The 19461-nt window shown below is 42.8% G+C and overlaps 1 protein-coding gene across 1 annotated transcript; it reads right to left on the bottom strand.

The window, feature by feature from the left end:
• Positions 1–960: 960 nt before the first annotated feature.
• MCM6 (minichromosome maintenance complex component 6) lies at positions 961–19406 on the bottom strand. Its single transcript, XM_048486916.1, has 17 exons — positions 19211–19406; positions 17870–18016; positions 16899–17009; positions 15824–16073; positions 14574–14739; positions 14149–14294; positions 12392–12542; positions 11700–11841; positions 9577–9718; positions 9313–9420; positions 7140–7295; positions 6535–6663; positions 6020–6181; positions 4051–4186; positions 2889–3053; positions 1893–2032; positions 961–1433 (listed from the first exon to the last, which is right to left on the bottom strand). Exons 1-17 carry the CDS (start codon positions 19321–19323, stop codon positions 1320–1322), a joined length of 2478 nt encoding a protein of 825 aa, XP_048342873.1. The 5' UTR covers positions 19324–19406; the 3' UTR covers positions 961–1319.
• Positions 19407–19461: the final 55 nt, after the last annotated feature.

Raw genomic sequence — 19461 nt, 5'->3', positions numbered from 1 at the left:
TCAAGCGGCACAAGAAGTAATGCCCCATTTATGCTGGATCAGATAATAAAATTAACATTTAACTTTCATTATCTATCACAAAGATACGAAGTTGCTTATCACCAACACAGACCAAGATAATGAACACAAAGGTTCAACTCTCACTAACAGCCAGACCAACTGCTTGGCTGTGAGTTCTGGAATGGACCTCACCTGGTTTTTGTGTTTTCTTGGCTAAATGGAGAATGGAAAAGGGCTTTGCAAATCTCATCCTGAAAACAGCATGGGAGCGGGGGTGGGGATTAATCATTTTTCTCCCTGTGATGTTTCCTGATGTAACATCAAACTGGTCGTGTCCACTGCCTGGGTGGAGCGGAATTTCAAAACGCCTAAAAAAAAAGAGGATTAGCAGAATATGGCCTTGGGAATAAAGGCCTGAGACAAAAAGACTGTGTGCTCTTTTAGGTTAATCTTAGCAATTCATAGAAGAAGAAGAAGAAGAAGAGGAGGAGGAGGAGGAGGAGTTTGGATGTATATCCCCCTTTCTCTCCTTTAGGAGACTCAAAGGGGCTTACAATCTCCTTGCCCTTCCCCCGTAACAACAAACACCCTGTGAGGTGGGTGGTGCCAAGAGCTCCGAGAAGCTGTGACTAGCCCAAGGTCACCCAGCTGGCATGAGTGGGAGTGTACAGGCTAATCTGAATTCCCCAGATAAGCCTCCACAACTCAAGTGGCAGAGCTAGGAATCAAACCTGGTTCCTCCAGATCAGAGTGCACCTGCTCTTAGCCACTGCTCTTATAGAACATATTATAGGTGCGGAACAGGGCCATATTATAGGTGCGGAATGGGGGAGGGGTGGGAGGGCTTAATCCTTCCACAGCTGCCAAGTATCTCCCTCCCAATGCCTATCTGAAAGCCACAACCAATAAAGCCCAATTTAAGAGACAATCAAATCACAAAAAGAAAGTCATTCTGAATCATTTAACTAGAGAATACTTTATTTATTTAGCACAAATAAGATATCTGCAGGGGAAGGGAAAGTTATAGCATAACATTTTACAAAGGAACTAACCAAACAATGTAAAAAGTTCCCCTTAAATGAAACTCTGGAGCTTTTAGATAATCTAGTACAGGACTCCTTGCCTGAAAGAGGGGCACAGGTATACTATCTGTGTAAGACACATTCGCAGGAATATGAAAGTGTAGCAGCCGTAGCGTTTTTAAAAGATAAGGAGGGTAAAGTCAATGGCAAAGTCCTTCTGAGTTAGCCAGCTATGTACAATGGTGAAGTGAGCATTGGTCTCTCGTAGGAGAGTCACATGACACTGCTTCATAGCCCCTAGTCTTCCAGCAAGTAGTTCGGATTAACTACCAAGTAGGGGTCTTCATCACAGCTTTCTCCTTCCTCCGAGTCCTTCAATCCAGTCTGGGTGAGCTCAATTAGGATGTGGTCCTAAAACAGAGAGTGCCCTTGATCATATCATGTTTAAGGCTGAGGCCATACACTGCATTGACTTTCTTGCAAACAGCCTGATTGGAAAGTAAATACCACTGATTTGAGCTGTATTTATTTAGGATTGATGCCTTAATCGTAATTAACACACCGCTCTCTCCCCTGCTTGAAATTTATGAGTACAAACGAGGATCCCACTGTTCAAGTGTGCAATGTTTCCCCTTTTTTTTCAGGAACTTGCTTGAAAAATTGATTATAGACAAAAGGCCTTAGCTTGCCATCCTATGCATGCTTGCCTAGGAATAAGTCTTACTGAACCAGAAGTATTTGCTCCCAAGTAAATATGTACAGGATCACAGCAGAAAACAGCCACATTGTTCAGCTGTGTTACACAATTGATCACACCAGTCATCCAAGTACATTTTGGAGCCTGACGGGGTAGACCAAAAGCAGACTTACATAGTGGGTGAGGCGATGGATAACTTTCTCTATTATATTCTTCTTATCGATGAGTTCCTCTTCAGAATCTATTTCTGACTCAATTTCCTTTAGATACCAGTTGATAAGCTCACTTCTTTTTAAAGCACTATCGTTGTCTTCTGCAAGGATAATTAAAAAGTGTTAATGTAACATTACATAGTTCTTCGCATTCAAAATACTCTGTATGCCTTAACCTTTAATCTAGCTGCCTTGAAGAACAAGGCAAGGAGGGGTATGTTTTGATCAGTAAAACCTGTCTAATCTTCACTCCAACTCAGGACGGCAGGCCACTGTTTTTATCCCTAGCTGCAGAGAGGACAGAATGGGCTGAAGTCGAGAGAACCACAGCTTATCAAAGGCCCTTTAGTAATCTCACACCTGTGAACTCAGGACTGTCCAGTTCAGACTTGCAACAGGGCTGATGCAGTTGATTCATGGGGGAGAAACACAGCTTCTCAGCAAAAACATCACTACCATTCTCATGGCTTGTAAATAGCTATTGCAACAATTCAGCAAAGAAGGGCACCTCCATGGGCTGTTTTATAGGGGGTTGAGCCACAACCATACAAGAAAGCAACAGCAGGTACAAGTTCACCCTACCCTGATGTGAATGCCTGGCCAAGGCCAATCTTGTCCGATCAGGTCAGCCCTGGTTACTACTTGGATGGGAGACCACCCAAAAAGATGGGTTGCTATGTCGAGGAAGGCAATAGCAAACCACTTGTTTGTCTCTTGCCTTGAATACCATATGGAGCTGCCCTAAGTTGGCTATGACTTGACAGCCCTTTCCACCACAAACTCCGTTACAGGGTTTTTAGATGAAAGTCTGGATGCTTTCCACCTAACTGATGAACCCACCCATATTATAGGCTATATTTCAGCGCTGACTTTCTCCAAAGTCCCTTTCTCCTTTCTGATAGGTGAGGCAACTGGTTTCCTGACTTTCATTTAAGTCTTGATTAAGTCTGAACAAACCTTCTTCAGCTTTCCTCAGATGCAACACAATAAGGTTGGAAATTCTACGGTATTCAGGGAAACTAAGCCTCAGGGAAACCTTAGGTGCGGAGTCTTTGCTTGAATCATCTGAGTGGCCGTTGACGCCATTCACCAAGCCATTCACAGCTGCAGCTTCTCCATCTCCTGTAGGCATGGAATGTTTATGTATACATTAGACCAAGGTAAGCAATGCTGCACAAATGTAATCGTGAACCAAACCCAAAATCAACATTCAATATCTTGTAAATGCAGTAGGTACTTGACAGATATGTCAACCGATGGTTTCCAGATGTTATGCATCTTCTAACACCTTGGTACTACTCAGTTCCAAAGGTTTAAAATAATCACTGAGCCTCTTAAAACCACCACACAGCTTTGGGAATAGTGGGAACTTTATTTGCCCATTAGTTAGTTTTTTGAACAAAATAGCAGCCAAAAGGATTGGAGTTCATAAGGACTCTTCTTAAAAGGGATGAATTATTCTAAGGGTTCAGAACAGGCCTATTAACCAAGACACATTATGTCAATCAATACCAATGGATCGAACTATGGATCAGAGCCAACATAGCACATCCATTGGTGAAGGATTTCTGTCTGTAGGTTAGAACTGAGTTCCGTTGCACGAGGCTGTGAACTGTGACCTCCCTGCCTCTTGTTCCTGCTGCAAGCCAAACTCCCCATAAAATGCTGCTCCCTGTAGGGTTGCGTGAGAGACAAAGTCATGCTCTGAAGATGGAAATCCCTTCATCTGTGGAAACGCTCTATGGAATCTATTCTGATGCTCTGATGTCCCTCAGCAACCCCTGTGAACCTTCCAGATGCCAACAACAGAGTCTGCAGGAATAGCATGTACAAAAACCCCCAAGTTGCTGGGCTGGCTGCAACAATGGAATTTGTTGCATCAGCAGAAGTACTGTTGGTGGAAGAGAAAAGGGACAGTTCTTTGGTCTAGTTTTCCTTCCTCGTTTGTAACCCTGTATAGCCTTTTGTCCACATGAGTTTTGCAACCTCTGGCATCAGGGTTTTAGTAATCAGGAGACATTAAAAAGAAAGAAAGGAAATGTAAGATCCTGTGCATGCAATAGGAAGTCGCTGTAAGAAGTAGGGTCATGATCTGGGACTTATTTTCCCAAATACCCACCAGTGACTCCATCCTGAGCCTCAGGCTCTTCAATGGGCTGTTCTTCTTCTTGGTCTAAATTGATATCTGGAGTCTCAACTCTGATGATAGATTTGTTCAATAACCGGAAGGCCTCTTTCACATGCTTTGGATGAACCTAATAAGAATTTTTAAGAGTCAGACAACCACAGACACAAAGGACCATTTCCTTTGGAAATAGATCAAACATGTATCTTCATGACACTTGAAAGAAACTGGCAGGCTTTATCCAGAACCAACCCTTTGTGTCAGATTGTGTCAGATTGCAATAATTCTCCAAGCCTCGCTAAAGTCTCTTCATTTATTGCTTATCAATGAATTTATGTTGTCAAGTATCATTAGATGTCCACGGAAAGCAAAAGCACCAGAAAACAAACTTTAATAGTTATTAACAAATATCCCACCCCCTCTATCTGACTAAGCGCCACTTAATGGTTCTGATGAAGTCAACAACAAATACAAGACAATTACCCCAAAATGAAGATACTGAACATTTATAAAGGCGGCACCTTAAGAAGCTGGTATAGGAATATACAAGCTAGAATGATGAAGAATTCTTCATCATGAAAATGTGCATGGAATTCAAAACTTTGGGATATAGAAGTTTCATTTCTATATCTCTTGCTTCCTGTAACTTATACAGGTGGAAGTAGTTTCAATTGTACAAAACGAGAGTTCCTTAATCGAAAACTTTGAAACAAATTTCTAAAAAGTATTAATCTATATATATAAAAAGCAAACCGTCCGTTTGTGAGTCGTGCTCTAACTCCGAAACCACTGGACGGATTGCTTTCAAAATTTCACTCAACGTGCCTTTCTAATTCGGGCAGGTTTTCGGATATTCACATTGCTGAAATTCAATACCTGAGCCAGGTAAAACATCTTTTTCCTGGTGCACCAGGCCATGAAGCTGCCTCTGTTTAACTGTCACCTTTAGAATGTTTGTGCAGCATGTCTGTGGCCTGAGGGGTTTGAGTATGCTTACTTACAATGTTATTCTCAAGCAGATGGCCAGAGATGAGCAGTAGAAAACAGTAAATAGAGTAATACTACAGTAGATAATACTTCGACTGGGAAGTGAAACACATTCACACTCCCTTTGCCGTTTGAGAGGGCGTCAGGTGGGGTTCCCCTCCTCACACGCAGGTAACTTTCACTCTCTGTGTGCCTCACCCACTGCTACCACACAGCACACATAATCTCATACACATCCAGCTCATCCTCCAGCACACCTTTCCCTCACATCCAACCACCACTTCTTTACCCGACTTCCTCATCCCATATTCGCCACAGCTCTCTTTTTTACTAAAAGCGCAGGCTGGAGTTTGCTGCTTTTTCTTCTAAGAAAATCCTACTGGGGGTGGGGGCGAACCAACACTACTGTCTCTGCTTCTTTTGCACGTGGCCCTTTAAGAACCCAGGGAGCTAACCTCGATCTGAGCGCCTCACCACCTCCTGCACTCTGCTTGCCTTTGTGACTGGGATAGGCCTCCCTTTGCCCCCAGTTCCTGCCTTTACCCAAGCCAGGACACAATGTGCGTGTCCAGCCAGCCTCTCATGGACAGCAGAGATCTCGGTGACTCTATGGACAGTTCCGTTGTGGAATGGAAAGGGTTACCTTATACTAAAAAAACAAGACAGCGCCATATAACAATGTGAATTGAAAAGGGAAAGAGGGATTCCATTTGACCACCCCAAAAGGCTATGTGGGGACCATTGGACCTGCATGGACATCTGTGTGGGTTGCGGACTGTGATGAGAAGGAGAATTGGCACAGCAATGCGTGGCCAGGCCCCGCTAGTATAGAATAAAAATTTCTCCAACAGAATTTCTTTCTGAGTTATGTGTGATGCAGTATATTTTAACAGACGAAAACAGCCAGGAACATCCACATGCAAAGCACTGCAGGAAAGAAGGGCCATGCCAAAGCAACTGTATCCAGTTCAGTTACCTCGTCACAGCAATGCATCCGCGCCATTGCTTCTGACAGTCGAATCATGCTCTCGAGCTGCCTTACGGTGATTCTCCAGGATGATTTTGTAACACCAGAGGCATCCCTCTGGCGTAGCCGCTTATACTGTTCAACTATGAAGTCCTCGGACTCTTTAGAAATCTGTTGGCAGAAGAAAAAGTGATGGGAGCTACAGCAACATTGTGCCACTTCCATACAATCCCATGGAAATTGTCCACTGCATGTTGTCATTTATTAGAGCAGTACAAAGAAGAGATTCGGCCCAGTTTACACTTTAAAAACACTATTTATTCAAGCAGACAATGGAATCAGACCAGCACTCATTAGATCCCAATTTACAGGTCATGGTAATAAAAGTGACTGAACTCTTCTTGGTTTTGTAGTAATAACTATAAATGTGTTGTTACAGATGAAGTAACCACAACAACATTCTGGATTAGGGAGTGAACGTTATGCCACACTATGTCGTGCCCCAGTTCTGAAGTTCTCATTACCTTTGGTTTAAATTGCCTGGCAAACAGAAGGTACCTCCTGATGTCATCTGGTGAATACATGCGGTCAATCGATTCTTCTATTCTGGAATGAAGATCCACAATGCGCCTAGCAATGGCATAATCTGTAACCTAAGGCAAAAGGAATTCAAGTTAGATTATTCTGTTCTGAAAGACGTGGACAAGATCACTAACAAATGGATGAACAATGTGGTTCCTAGCAGGACAACAGCCAATAGGGTTAACAGTGCCTCTCTACTGGATTCCACATAAACAATCACATCAGCAATAGTCCTATTAATATATGACTGGACAATGTCCTGTCTCAGTCAATGAGGACACGTTTGACATATTCTCCACCTCAACACAGAAGATGCCTTACTTTTCTTTTAAAAAACCTGCATAACGTTCTTACTTGTAAGCTTCTGAATTGTCTAAACTCTACCCCAGAGGGCTGCGGAAAGAATATCAGACACAGTCAGAGACATTTCCACGCACATCTGATTAAGTAGTTATATATTTACAGAATATTGTCTTTCCTTGTGACTTTACTCTCTGCATATGCTTGATTTATAATACTCTACATCCAACTGAGCATTCTACTTTACCTCATTGCATTCATCCACCAGAATAAAGAAAAGATCAAATCTGGACATGATGGGGGCAGACAGATTTATGTTCTGCTTCAGAGACTTGGCGCGGTCATAACGTCCGCCAACCGGATTTGCTGCTGCCAAAATGGAAGTTCTGGCATTCAAAGTAGCCTGATAAGGAAGAGAAAGCTTTTCTAAGCAAGCAGAATTGTTATAGAAAGAAACACAGCTTTGAGAAAAACAAGATGATCACTTCCAGTTAGGCCTGATATCTTTCTGATAAAGCGCACCAGTTCCAAAATCATAACAGGGAACAGCTGTCCATGAACAACAACAGTACATAGTTCATTCATTAAATAGTTACAGTACTGGATTCATTACAGTATTTCCACTAGACAGAAATAGGAGAAATATTGGTAAGCTAGCCTCTTGGTTGTTTCATGGGAGCAGTTCCTTGGAAGAAATAGATGCTATTAGCAATTCAAAGCTGAAATTGTACAGCTGACACATGCTTGAACTAATCAACTTCACTGATTTCATATTGATGTACTGATGTACTGTTCTAGTGCTGCTGTTGTTGGTGCTTAAGTCGCCATCTGAGTATTTTAATCCTATCTCTAGTTCTTAATGTATTTATTATTGTTATTATTGTTTATTTACTAGAATGTATTGTTTTATCATGTTGTTAGCTGCCCTGAGCCCTTCGGGGATAAGGAATATAAATTGAAAAGAAAATGAAGCTATGTATCCTTAATTAGAGCCTGACATTGCATGTGTTTGCTTAGAAGCCTTGCAGAATTCAACTGGTCTTACTCCAATGTCAACATGCACAGAATCAAAGCTTACACATCCAAGGACCTACATAACAATTTAAAGTATTAGTTTACTTCCACTGCAAACCATTTACATTTCCTGGGTTTAATTTCTATTTATTAATTTCAGAAGGAAGTCTCCTGATTCTCCAGGGCTGTTTCCACACAGCCAAGGGAAAGAGCCTGCATCGGAATCATGCCGATGCAGGCTCTGGGACCGTTCGCACAAACGGCCCCATGGGATGTGCAGCTGTTGAAGCAGGCTACGCACAGCTGCATATTCCCCTCCCCTCCCCTCCCCCAAACGCCTCCTTACCTCCTTCTCTGCTGTTGCTTTGAGGAGGCCAGGGGACACGCCTCCATGGCCAGAGCGACGGCTGCAGCTACAGAGGCCAGAGGGCGTGTCTCCTGGCCTCCTCAGAGCGACAGCTGTCAGCAGGAGGTAAGGCGGCGTTTGGGGCTGGGGAGGGGAATACGCTGGCTTCCACCTGCTGCCATTCGCATGGCAGCGGATGGAAGCTGGCGTTTGCAGGAAAACTCGCTCCCTGAGTTTTGAAAACACCGAGCGAGTTTTGAAAACACCGTTTTGGCAGGAACAGAGTGCTGCTGCATCAATTTGGCAGCGGCGCCTGTGCGAAGGGTCCCCGCCAAAACGGTGTTTTACAGGGCTGAAGCCGTTGATTTCAGCCTGTGCGGAAACCACCTAGGAGAGTTTTGTGGCAATACATAAGAAAATTTCCGTGGTTTTACTAATGGAGTAAAACTGATTCCCAAAAAGGGGTGGTGGAAGGTAGGGACAGAGTCAAAAGCTCACCAATGAAACTTTCCCAAGTACCATGTACATTAATTTATCATGTTGTTACAACTATTTATTCATTCACTAAATTTATAACCTGCCCTTCACAACCAAGGCTGGGTTCAGGGAGGCAAACATACATATTTTAAAAGGTTGCATAAAAATCATACATAAAATCAACTCATCAACTCCTGATCAAGTTCCACATGACAAAAGAATAGCTTAAACCAGTGGTGGGATTCAAATAATTTAACAACCGGTTCTGGTGGTGGAATTCAAATAATTTAACAACTGGTTGTTTACAAGCACCATTTTAACAACCGGTTCTGCCGAAGTGGTGCAGACCTGCTGAATCCCACAACTGGCTTAAACGTATGTGAACCATTCAACTCATTTCAACCCAGACCCCACTGTCTGAGCGAGAGGAAAATTAACAGAGGGGGGCAGCACCAGATGATATAGTGTGTTGTTGTTTAGTTGCCAGAAAGCCAGCAGACAGAGTCAGAAACAATGCTTATGAGACCCATCTGTGTACAAAGGAACAAGCTTCACAGGAATTCAGGCCAATGCAGCCATTTACCTTAACACCTGCTTTAGTGATGGAGATAGTCTGCTGTTCCATTGCCTCATGAATGGCAACTTGATCTCTCATGTCCATTTTGTCAAATTCATCAATGCAACACACTCCCTATATATATAAAAAAGCAGATTGTAGATTTAGCAGTCCCTTCCTTCAACACTGGGGAAATGAAAACAAAACAGGACCCTCTGCCCTTTGCCATAAATTTGAGTGCTGAAGGCAGCTGAAAGTCTGCTGTTCCCCGGATCTAGCAAGAACACTTACATTATCTGCCAGCATCAGAGCCCCAGCTTCAATGACAAATTCATAAGACTCTTCATCCTTCACAACAGCAGCAGTCAAGCCAGCAGCACTGGAGGCCTTTCCGCTGGTGTACACGGCCCGGGGGCTGAACTCTTCCACGTGCCTGTTCGGGTGAGGAATAAGGGATCAGGCTACTTCAACAATCAGCACCAAAAATTTTACAACCTCCTCTCTCCCCCAAGCAGAGGAAACAACTCTTAGCCTATGGAGTTTAACAGTTCAATCCTACGCAGAAGCCAGTAGGTTTATAGTGGATTAACTCTGCATGAGACTGCACAGTACAAAACATAGATGGAACAACTCTGAACAGCCGCATTACAAGGAAGCAAGGATAGCCTCCAGGTGTCAGGCCTGGCTCATGCTGGGCCTGGCATCCCAAGCCTGGGTCCAAGGCCACACCTACACTTGTTATCTATGGCCTGAAGGCCCTGCTGTTTTTCTATAGCTGCTTGTAACTAGAGAATTAGGCAAACTTTCCCCCATCTCTCTGGCTTCCTGGAGATAGGGAAGATGTCTGTCAAGACCTTGGCTTAGTCATAACAATGTTGCATTCACACTGTGTTTTCTTATGCAAACTATTGCGGGAATGGTTCTGGTGGGTTTTCCGGGCTGTGCAGCTGTGGTCTGGTGGATTTTGTTCCTAATGTTTCGCCTGCATCTGTGGCTGGCATCTTCAGAGGTGTATCACAGAGAAAAGTCTGTTTCACACTGTGTCGTAGGCCCCTTCCGCACACGCAAAATGCATTTTCAAACCACTTTCACAACTGTTTGCAAGTGGGTTTTGCCATTCCGCACAGCTTCAAAGAGCACTGAAAGCAATTTGAAAGTGCATTATTCTGCATGTGCGGAATGAGCCTAAGTGAGAAGGGAAAATGTCCATGTCCCAGGGTGGGGAACCAATCATTAAGTGTTTGGGTGGAACTTGCTATGCAAAGGTGTGGTTGAGTGCATTGTATTGTGGGTGGGGTTATCAGTCCATTTTTTAAGTACTGAGAGCCAGGCTTTGCTAATTTTTAACGTCTCTTCTTTCTTATTTAAGTTGTCCTGGTGTTTGTGAATTTCAATGGCCTCCCTGTGGAGTCTGACATAGTAATCTTCTGAATTGTCCAGAATTTCAGTGTTCTCAAATAAAGTATTATGTCCAGTTTTGTTTAACACATGTTCTGCAACTGCAGATTTTTCAGGATGGTTAAGCCGACAGTGTCTTTTGGGTTCCTTAATACGGGTCTGAATGCAGCGTTTTGTGGTTCCTATGTAGACCTGGTAGAAATATTTTTCCGGTGGTGGGAAACTGATGAAAATAGGGAAATTGATGAAATAGGAAAATAGGGAAACTGATGAAAAAGCATTACCTACAGACCATCTTCAAACCCACCAGGAAAATACAGCAAATGCTACGCTCAGCAAAGGACAAGAGAGACCCTCTCACTTCTGCAGGAGTATATCGCATACCCTGTAGCTGTGGAAAGGTCTACATAGGAACCACAAAACGCAGCATTCAGACCCGTATTAAGGAACACGAAAGACACTGTCGGCTTAACCATCCTGAAAAACTCTCACAGAGTCACTGTACTTCAGCTACTTAATGCTACTTTATACACAACACACAGCCAGGAGGAGGACAACAGCCAGGTTGTGAACAGACTTTTCTTTGGGGGCAGGAATAGAAGAAGAGTTTGGATTTATACCCCCCCCTTCTCTCCTATAGGGACTCAAAGAGGCTTACAATCTCCCCCCGCCCACACAACAAAACACCCTGTGACGTGGGTGGGGCTGAAAGAGCTCCAATGAGCTGTGACTTGCCCAAGGCCCCCCTGCTGGCGTGTGTTGGAGTGCACAGGCTAATTTGGATCCCCAGATAAGCATCCACAGCTCAAGTGGCAGAGCGGGGAATCAAACCTGATTCCTCCAGATTAGAGTGCACCTGCTCTTAAACACTACGCCACTGCTGCTCAAAATTAATCCATACTCATAACTTCTACTGTTCGCTTCCAAAATTAATCCATGCACATCAATGCAGTCAACCAGTTAACTTCATATGGCAACTCTATGGTTAAATGTATGAATCCCAGTCTAACACTTACTTAAGAAATTGACTCTTGGCTGTACTTGGGTCACCAACAATACAGACATTGACATCCCCGCGTAGCGATGTGCCCTCGGCTGTCGTCTTGGGAACTCCACCAAACAGCATGAGCAGAATTCCCCGTTTCACTTCATCATTACCTGTGTCACAATGCGTAACAGTTTGCCTATGGTTGGTTTTACAGAATACAAAATAGCTTGCATCTGAGTTGCTGTTTGGAAATACACTAATGCATTAAAATATTGATGGCATCAAACAGTTTCTTCCTCTGAACAAAAAAATAACTTTAAAATAGCTTAGCAACATCAATTTGGTGGCTCACATTGACAGAAACATCTTCAGTGTCACTCTATGGCAGACTAAGCCTTCAGCTCAAAGTCATTGAAGATTGGCTATTGCAACTGGAAGTGGTTGTCACCGACATCAGCAGGAGCAATCAGCTGAAATTGTCTGCGAGCAAAGTCCAAGGGTATGATCTGCTATTAAGGTCCAAAGGTTTCTGAGCACTGTAAACATCACAAGCTTGCAATCTCACAACGTTCTAAGCCAGAAGTTGTCTGCTGCTCATGATAGTGTCACATCTACAGGTACAGCCAGCAGCATCAACGGCTAGTAGCTGTTCTAAATTCTACTCATCAACAACCAACACTACTATCAGGAATGCTAGGTGATTCTATGATTAGATCTTACCGTGGACAGTAGGAAAGAGGCTGGTACAGAGATTGTGATATAGATTTTTATCCTGGCTCATCTCGAATACTTTTTCCCACTCCTTGACTGACATCTGGTTTTTAATGCTTTCTGCAGTCTGTTCCTCATCACGAAGCTCTTTCCCACCAAACTAAAGAAAGATGGTTTGGGGTGGGGGGGAAGAATAATGTAAACAAAAATATATCGAAAACAGATTAGAATGCCTAAACTGTGAGGCAAGGGTGGGATTCATGGTGAAATTGGTTTTGGCAACACAATGTTAGGCTAATTCTGGGTGTTGAATGCTGGGGTCTGGTTACCTATAAGGGGCCTCTGTGCTCTATATTATTTTCCTTCCCCTCCTGTCTGCTTGTTACTTAGATAACAGAGACATCTCTGGTCTTGGCCAGATGGCTTGCTATCACCCTGGCCTTGGGGATTACTTTAGCTTTCCCACACTTTTCCTGCTTTTGCATTACATGGGAGGAAATAGGTTGGGGGGTTGGATTCTGAGGGCTTATACTGTGGGGTTCTTGAATGTTGCATAAGAACTGGCTTTTCCAATTCAATGAAGGCTTCTGATTCAAGAAATCCAGGGCTGGTCATTGAGTAGGTTCATAGGTCTAGGACACCAAGTCTGAATTAAACATAAGCACCACAAGAACAGTCAGTTTGAGAGGGTGAAGAACAAAACTGTAGCCTGCTCTATACAAGTGCAAGCACCAGCATGTTAATGAAAGGAAATTAACAAAAGAAAAATGCTGCCAAGTGTGAGCCTCAGAAAATTAGCAATGGTGGATTCTGCACGGTAGAAATATAACGGGTGATGAAAGGAAATATCCTGGTTGGGGAAGTACTTTGCACAGGTTCCTCCCCCAAAGTGGGATTGGCCCGTTATATTTTGCTAACCCAGGTTTTTCAAAAATTGCTAAACTTTTTGCAAAATCCCGGGTTGAACCTGCTCCCCAGCAAACAACTCAGGCACCCAACCACTTTATTTTTCCCACCTGTTCTCCTGCCTTATGTCATGTCAATTTTGTTTCTGCTGAGCTGCCAACTGGTGTGATAGCCCGGCATTTCTGAAACATTCCCTCAGCACATTTTCTTCCAGTGGCAGTGACTGTGAGCGCCATTTCACCCAAATGTGTGCAGAAATGGATTCACAACAAACGGGGTCATTGTGGCCAATGGCTCCACTTCCTTTTCTTTTCTGGGTGCTCAAAGCATGTAGCTAGGTAGATGCACAGCTTTGGATGTGGATGGGACATACTGTTTTTTTCCCTTTTGGGGTAAATTTTATTACATGCTATATGACAACATGGGAGAGGACATGCTTCATGTGTTGTGGTTTCAACGCCCTGACTTCCCCCCCCAGTACTGTAGAAACGGGGGAGAGGTCCTGCTTGAGGTTCCCACGGTTGCTGTAGATCCACCGATCGGAAGCTTTCCCTTAGGAGAAATGCCCAATCAGAGTGCAGCAAAACAGGGATGTTTGTACCTGTGCAGCTACATATGCATTGTAAAAAAAAAAAAAAGCAGGTTCATGCAGAGGGGCAGAAAGAAAACGGATTATTTTCCCCTGACCTCAACTCAATTCCTTCATGGAAAACAGGCACCCAGGCGAAAGGAGAAATCAGAATAAAATGGACCCAGAATCAAAAATAACAGATACAACCCGTTATTATTATGCTGTACAGAATCCACCAGTGGTAAAAAGCACCTACATACACCAAATCTTCAAGAAAATTAAGACTTACTCTTGGATTTGTAGGTGCAACATAGCACGCTAGAAAGACCAGTTTATAAGACAGCTCTCTGACTCCAAGGGCACGAAGTCCTCTGATACCTTCTGTTTCATAACCTTCTTTCCCACTCACACGAGATCCAGTTTCAGCTCGAACACCTTGGCAAGACCAAGAACATATGATCATTTCAGGACTTCTGTGCTAACCTCCAGCCCTTCTATATCTGTACCCGTTCAAAACTGAAACGGGTGACTGCACACATCTATGATAAAACCTTTTTGTATATCGTGAAGTACTATCATCAAGAGTAGTAACTTAGCCTCACCCTTGATGGGCAATGTTTCTGCTTGCAGGAGCCTTTTATGCAGGGTGCAGGTAAACATGTAAGACTCAACCTGCATTCCACAGACACCACTGTTCTTTGCTCTTCTACCAACCTGGAGTGGAGAGCTGGGCCACATCAGGCACCACAATGAGGGACCCTGTGAAGTCACACTTGTCCCCAGCCTGAGCAGATTCTACAGCTTCAGCACGCAAAATCACCTCCACACTGCGGGGAATGCTCCCTCGGGGCAACTCAGCCTGTGTTTCTTGAATACGAACCTGAAACGAGAAAGAAAAGAATACTAGTGTGATTCCTGAAATGGAATGTGCACAACTGTTCTCTAAGAGTTTAAAATAACAGACAACAGATCCTAGCACCTGGACTGGAACACTTTTGGATTCTGAAGAACCCTCTTTTGTTTTCAGCACACTGAATTCTTACATTTCCTGTTGCAGTCCAGCTACTCAGGAGTTTTTTGGTCCTCTCTTCTTGCATCCATCACAAACAAGTGATAAAAGAATATAAAACAGCAGAATGGTTAGAAGACTGTCTTGGCTGTCTGAACATCATCACTGAGAAGAAGGCAAGCACCAAGAAGGAAAAAACACCATCAGGAAAAGAGACCTGTTTCTAGGTAATGGTGGAGGAAAAAAAGCTGATTGGGGTGGGGTGCAGAAGATGCTATTAAAAGCAGCAGAGAAAAATAACCCATCAGCAGTAGTACTGCGCGGTGAAGATGACCGATGTCTGAGTTGAAAGCTGATCTTTTTCTTAATATCTGTCTTTTTAAATGAAGGAGAATTTATCAACATCCATTTTCAAAATTTCTTTGAGCCTTTGATGTATTGCTGTGCCAAAATATGGGGGACTTCATGTAAGACTTCTGAACACTAAAATACACATTCTGAAGATTCTAAAACTGTTATAACAGGGGAAGGGAGGCCAAGCTTTGTATTAAAATAAAGTCCAGATGCTAAAACCACTTTGAGGAGATTGCAAGCAAACTGTGCATAACTATTCAGGTCAATATTGAACCTGTGCCTTTGGTGTTGCAGGGAGACTAGATAACTTAATAACTTTCCCATTACATAATGTGCATGGTGTCGCCAAAGATAAATTATACAAAAGCATAATCTTTTACTTGAGTTATGAAATATACAAAACTTTCAAGTCTGAAAACTTTATGTTCTGAAAGACAGATGATGCTATTTTAAAACAGATTTTCATGGGAGAAGAACCATCACATTTTGTAGTGATGTGCTGAAGAAAACCTGGAACAATCAGTCTGGTATCAAATTCTATTAGTGCCTTAAGAGCACCACTGGCAGGAAAATCAAGTGGAAATAACTACCAATGCATTACCTTTTGAAAATCAACAAATCGGGATTTGTTGGTGTCCAGGAGGAACCGTCTCCGATTGGCACAGACTGGGTTCTTACAGATGTTGGGCTGTGTATACTTGAACTGCTGCTCCACATCTTTTATTATTGTTTGGCAATCCAAACAGAGGAAAGTTCCACTGACAAGCTCTGGATGAACTGGGTGTGTGCGGACCACCTGCCCACTGATACGCATTAGTGAACCAATTCGAGCTGACGTCAGTTCTCGAATTCTGCAGGGATAAAATCAAATATAAGAGCCCTTCCATTTTAAGCAGGTATCCATGCAATCAGATAAGGCCACTCCAGCCCATTGTTGTCTAAGGCAAGCAAAAATCTGCAAGTACAAGCTGTTCAGTAAACACCAAGAGACAAGTACTACTTATGCTCACATTATTCACCTGCTAGCCAGAAGATACATCTGAGTTGATTTACATGACATTTAAGACAATTACAAAATCAGCTCTTTACAAAGGGAGCTGGTAAGAGAGCCACTAACTGTTAGCATTGTTCTCCATAACTTTCAGATTTCAGTAGAGTATTTTATCCAATCTGATTCATATAACTAATGAACATAGTATATGAGATTATATGCGGTAATGATCTTCGGATTATTTATTACAACTGGCACAAACAATCTATACTTCAGGGTCACACTTTCAGTAAAACATTGAAAAAAAATAACAAAACTGTAGCCATATGGAAATGGTTTTGCTCTCAGCCTGTGGCTTAAAAATTCATAAAGAGTTATTAAGCTTCCACTTACAAGTTACAGAAGCTGAGGGAAACTGACTTTCAGGAGAGCAATGTAAAGCGCATTATAATAGTTTAATCTTTATGTTACTCTGCTGTGGATCCAAGTGATCAGATTGGCCAAACCAAGCTATCAAGATGAAGTATCAACACTTGTAATATGACAGTTCAGCAAGGATAAATGAGCAAGCACCCTTAGAACCAGGATATCTCGTTGCTACATCATATGCTGACTACAAATATCTTAATTTATGGTTATGTCAATTGTTATGTCAGCTTAATCTAATATCCTAAATATTTCTTACTTGTGCCTGGTAGGTAGATCTTGAAAAGCAACATAGAAGTCTTTGTTGGGAGGAACATTTCCATGGTCTTTAGCAAAAGTCTTCACAGCTCGACATAAGAAAGGATAAACTCTAGAAGACAAGTGAGGATTTTCAGTGATGCAAAGCGTTTGAGTACGTGATTCAAGTCAGAGGCATCTAACTGCAATTTCAGACTTTGCCATGCACTTAAATAAGGGTTCAACATAGATGAGATAAAAAGGCAAGCATAAACGTAAAATCATAGCTCAACAAAGTCACTTGCCTCTTCTTCCACGAAAAAAAACACATTTTGAGAATCAAATTTGCTTGTAATTTAAAGGTACCATACTTGTCCTAGAACTCTTTAATATCCTTGAATATCCTGTGAACATTTCCTTGCCAGAAACACAAATGACACTAAAAGAGTGCTTCCAGACAGTGGTTTGATCGGTACAGCTGGAACACCAAACACCACTTCAGAAAAGGACAGCTTCCAAGGGACTGGAGAAAAGCAGCTCTGTCCCCATTACTGACCTTGCTGCCGGACAGGAATTGACACAAATATCCTGAGGACATGCCATCAGAATGACTGAACACCAGCAAACTCATTTATAAGAAAGTGTTCTGTCCCCTTTGATAAACAGAACAGAACAAGTTTAATGTAGTAGGCTTGGATCCTATAGACCCAGGTCTGAACCATCACTTTGTCACAGAAGCTGGCTGGCTGCTCAGTCACAAACTCTCACAGTAAACTACCTCACAGGGTTGAGGATAAGACAGTGGACAAGAGAATGATGCAATCTACTGTGGGTCTCCACTGGGGGAAAAGGTGAGGTATAAATGAAGCAAATACATATTTCTGAAAATGTCTTTAAATGCAGCCCAGGATGGCAAAAGTTAGCAATAGTTAAGCCAGTGACTCAATAAAGCATATTTAGCTTTAAACGATAATTCCTGTGGGATATTCTTACCTATAGAACTCTTCCTGGATTGTGGTAGCGAGTTGTTGATTGAACTGCTCCAGATCCACAAAGCTTACAATTAAGGTGTTTCTCTCTGGCCGGATGAGCTCCTCTGCATCATGCAAGTATTTAACTTCTCCATCGCTGTTTTGGAATCTGTGAAAAAAAGAAGGAATTCAAGGAATCACTTCTGCAGATGCATTTCCCAAGAACCAGTTGTACATTCCTATTACGTTGTAAAAATATTAAAGAAAGGATAAAAGATTATAGTGGAAAATTATTTCTTCTTTAATTATTATAAAAAACCCTTTATCTTTCTAAACCAAACTGTGGTATAGTTTATGCATCCAGGTGGTGGTTTTGTCTGTGATTAAAATGCTTTTGCACACACTGGAGATTTAAAAAGGTTTGACTTACAGTTCAGAAATTATCACACCACCCATATAAGATGAAATTCAGCTGTTCAGGTAAATAAAATACCAGGCCACATCAAAGGGTTAAATTGCTTGGTGTGATTATAGCAAATTACAAAAAACTCAACTGGTGATTTCTAAATCCAGCGTTATGGCCTAAACTCACATATGTCTCACTGAATGCAACACAAATCTATTCTTGAGTAAGAGGGGCATAAGGTTGCAGCCTGGTTCTACACCTTCTGCTCCAGAAACAAGTTTCAGAAGCTTTATAGAAATCAGTGTAATGATGGAGGAGTGCATGGATGTGGAGACTGAAACATTCACTTTCAGCAAAACAGTAAAGAACTCCAGCTGTACTCTGAAGGGGGTGTGTGTGTGTTCTGTCATCATGGAAACAAAGCAGGGCCATTGTTGGGAGTAAGGATTAATAACGTTCAGTAAGGAAGCACAGCAAAACTGAAAACGCAATTTGACAGAGGTACAATTGTCTAGCAAGGAAGCTTTATCAGTTCGATTCCGTTCTAGGTGGATTCCACACAGCATATTTATAACGAGTTGAAATCGTTATAAATGAACTTGTTTTGGAAAACGACTTCAACTTGTTAGAAATATGCTGTACGGAATCCACTTCTAGTGAAAGCAGAAACTGAACACTATTCACTCCACTCCTTGGTACCATCAAGGCCAGATCTACGCATGCTCCGTAGAACGGTGCACAGAATCTAAAGGGGATGCACTTTCAGGAACGCAGACTTAATAGGCCAGCCTAAGCAGATCTCGCTTTATTCAACTAGGAAAGTGTTTTCAGGGTTGCACTCGCGTTCGGGCAAAGGGAAGTGGGATGCAAATGCTGGTTCCGAGCCATCTCGCAGGGAGAAGACGAATTCAGGCCCAAACCGCTTCCCACCCTCTCCGCGCCGCGACCGTCACTCACTCTTCAAGGAAGTCCTGGAAAAGTTTCTGGCACTTCTCTGCTACCTCATCGCGGATCGGTGCGGGCCCTTCGCCCGCCGCCAGCCCAGCTTCGCCGGCAGCGACCAAATCCATAGCGGCTCTTACTTGCTTACTCCGGCACAAAGACCAGACTTCGCGCCGCGAGCGGAGCCCTCGTGGCTCCGCTAACCAATCAGAAACGTCAACCAGAAACACTCCGCCTCTTTCGAAAGTTACCCGGGAAAATTTTCG

The sequence above is a fragment of the Sphaerodactylus townsendi genome, linkage group LG02 (assembly GCF_021028975.2).
Source record: "Sphaerodactylus townsendi isolate TG3544 linkage group LG02, MPM_Stown_v2.3, whole genome shotgun sequence".
Classification (NCBI taxonomy): domain Eukaryota; kingdom Metazoa; phylum Chordata; class Lepidosauria; order Squamata; family Sphaerodactylidae; genus Sphaerodactylus; species Sphaerodactylus townsendi.
The sequence above is the reverse complement of the archived record's forward strand: the minus strand, read 5'-3'. Positions and strand labels throughout refer to the sequence as shown.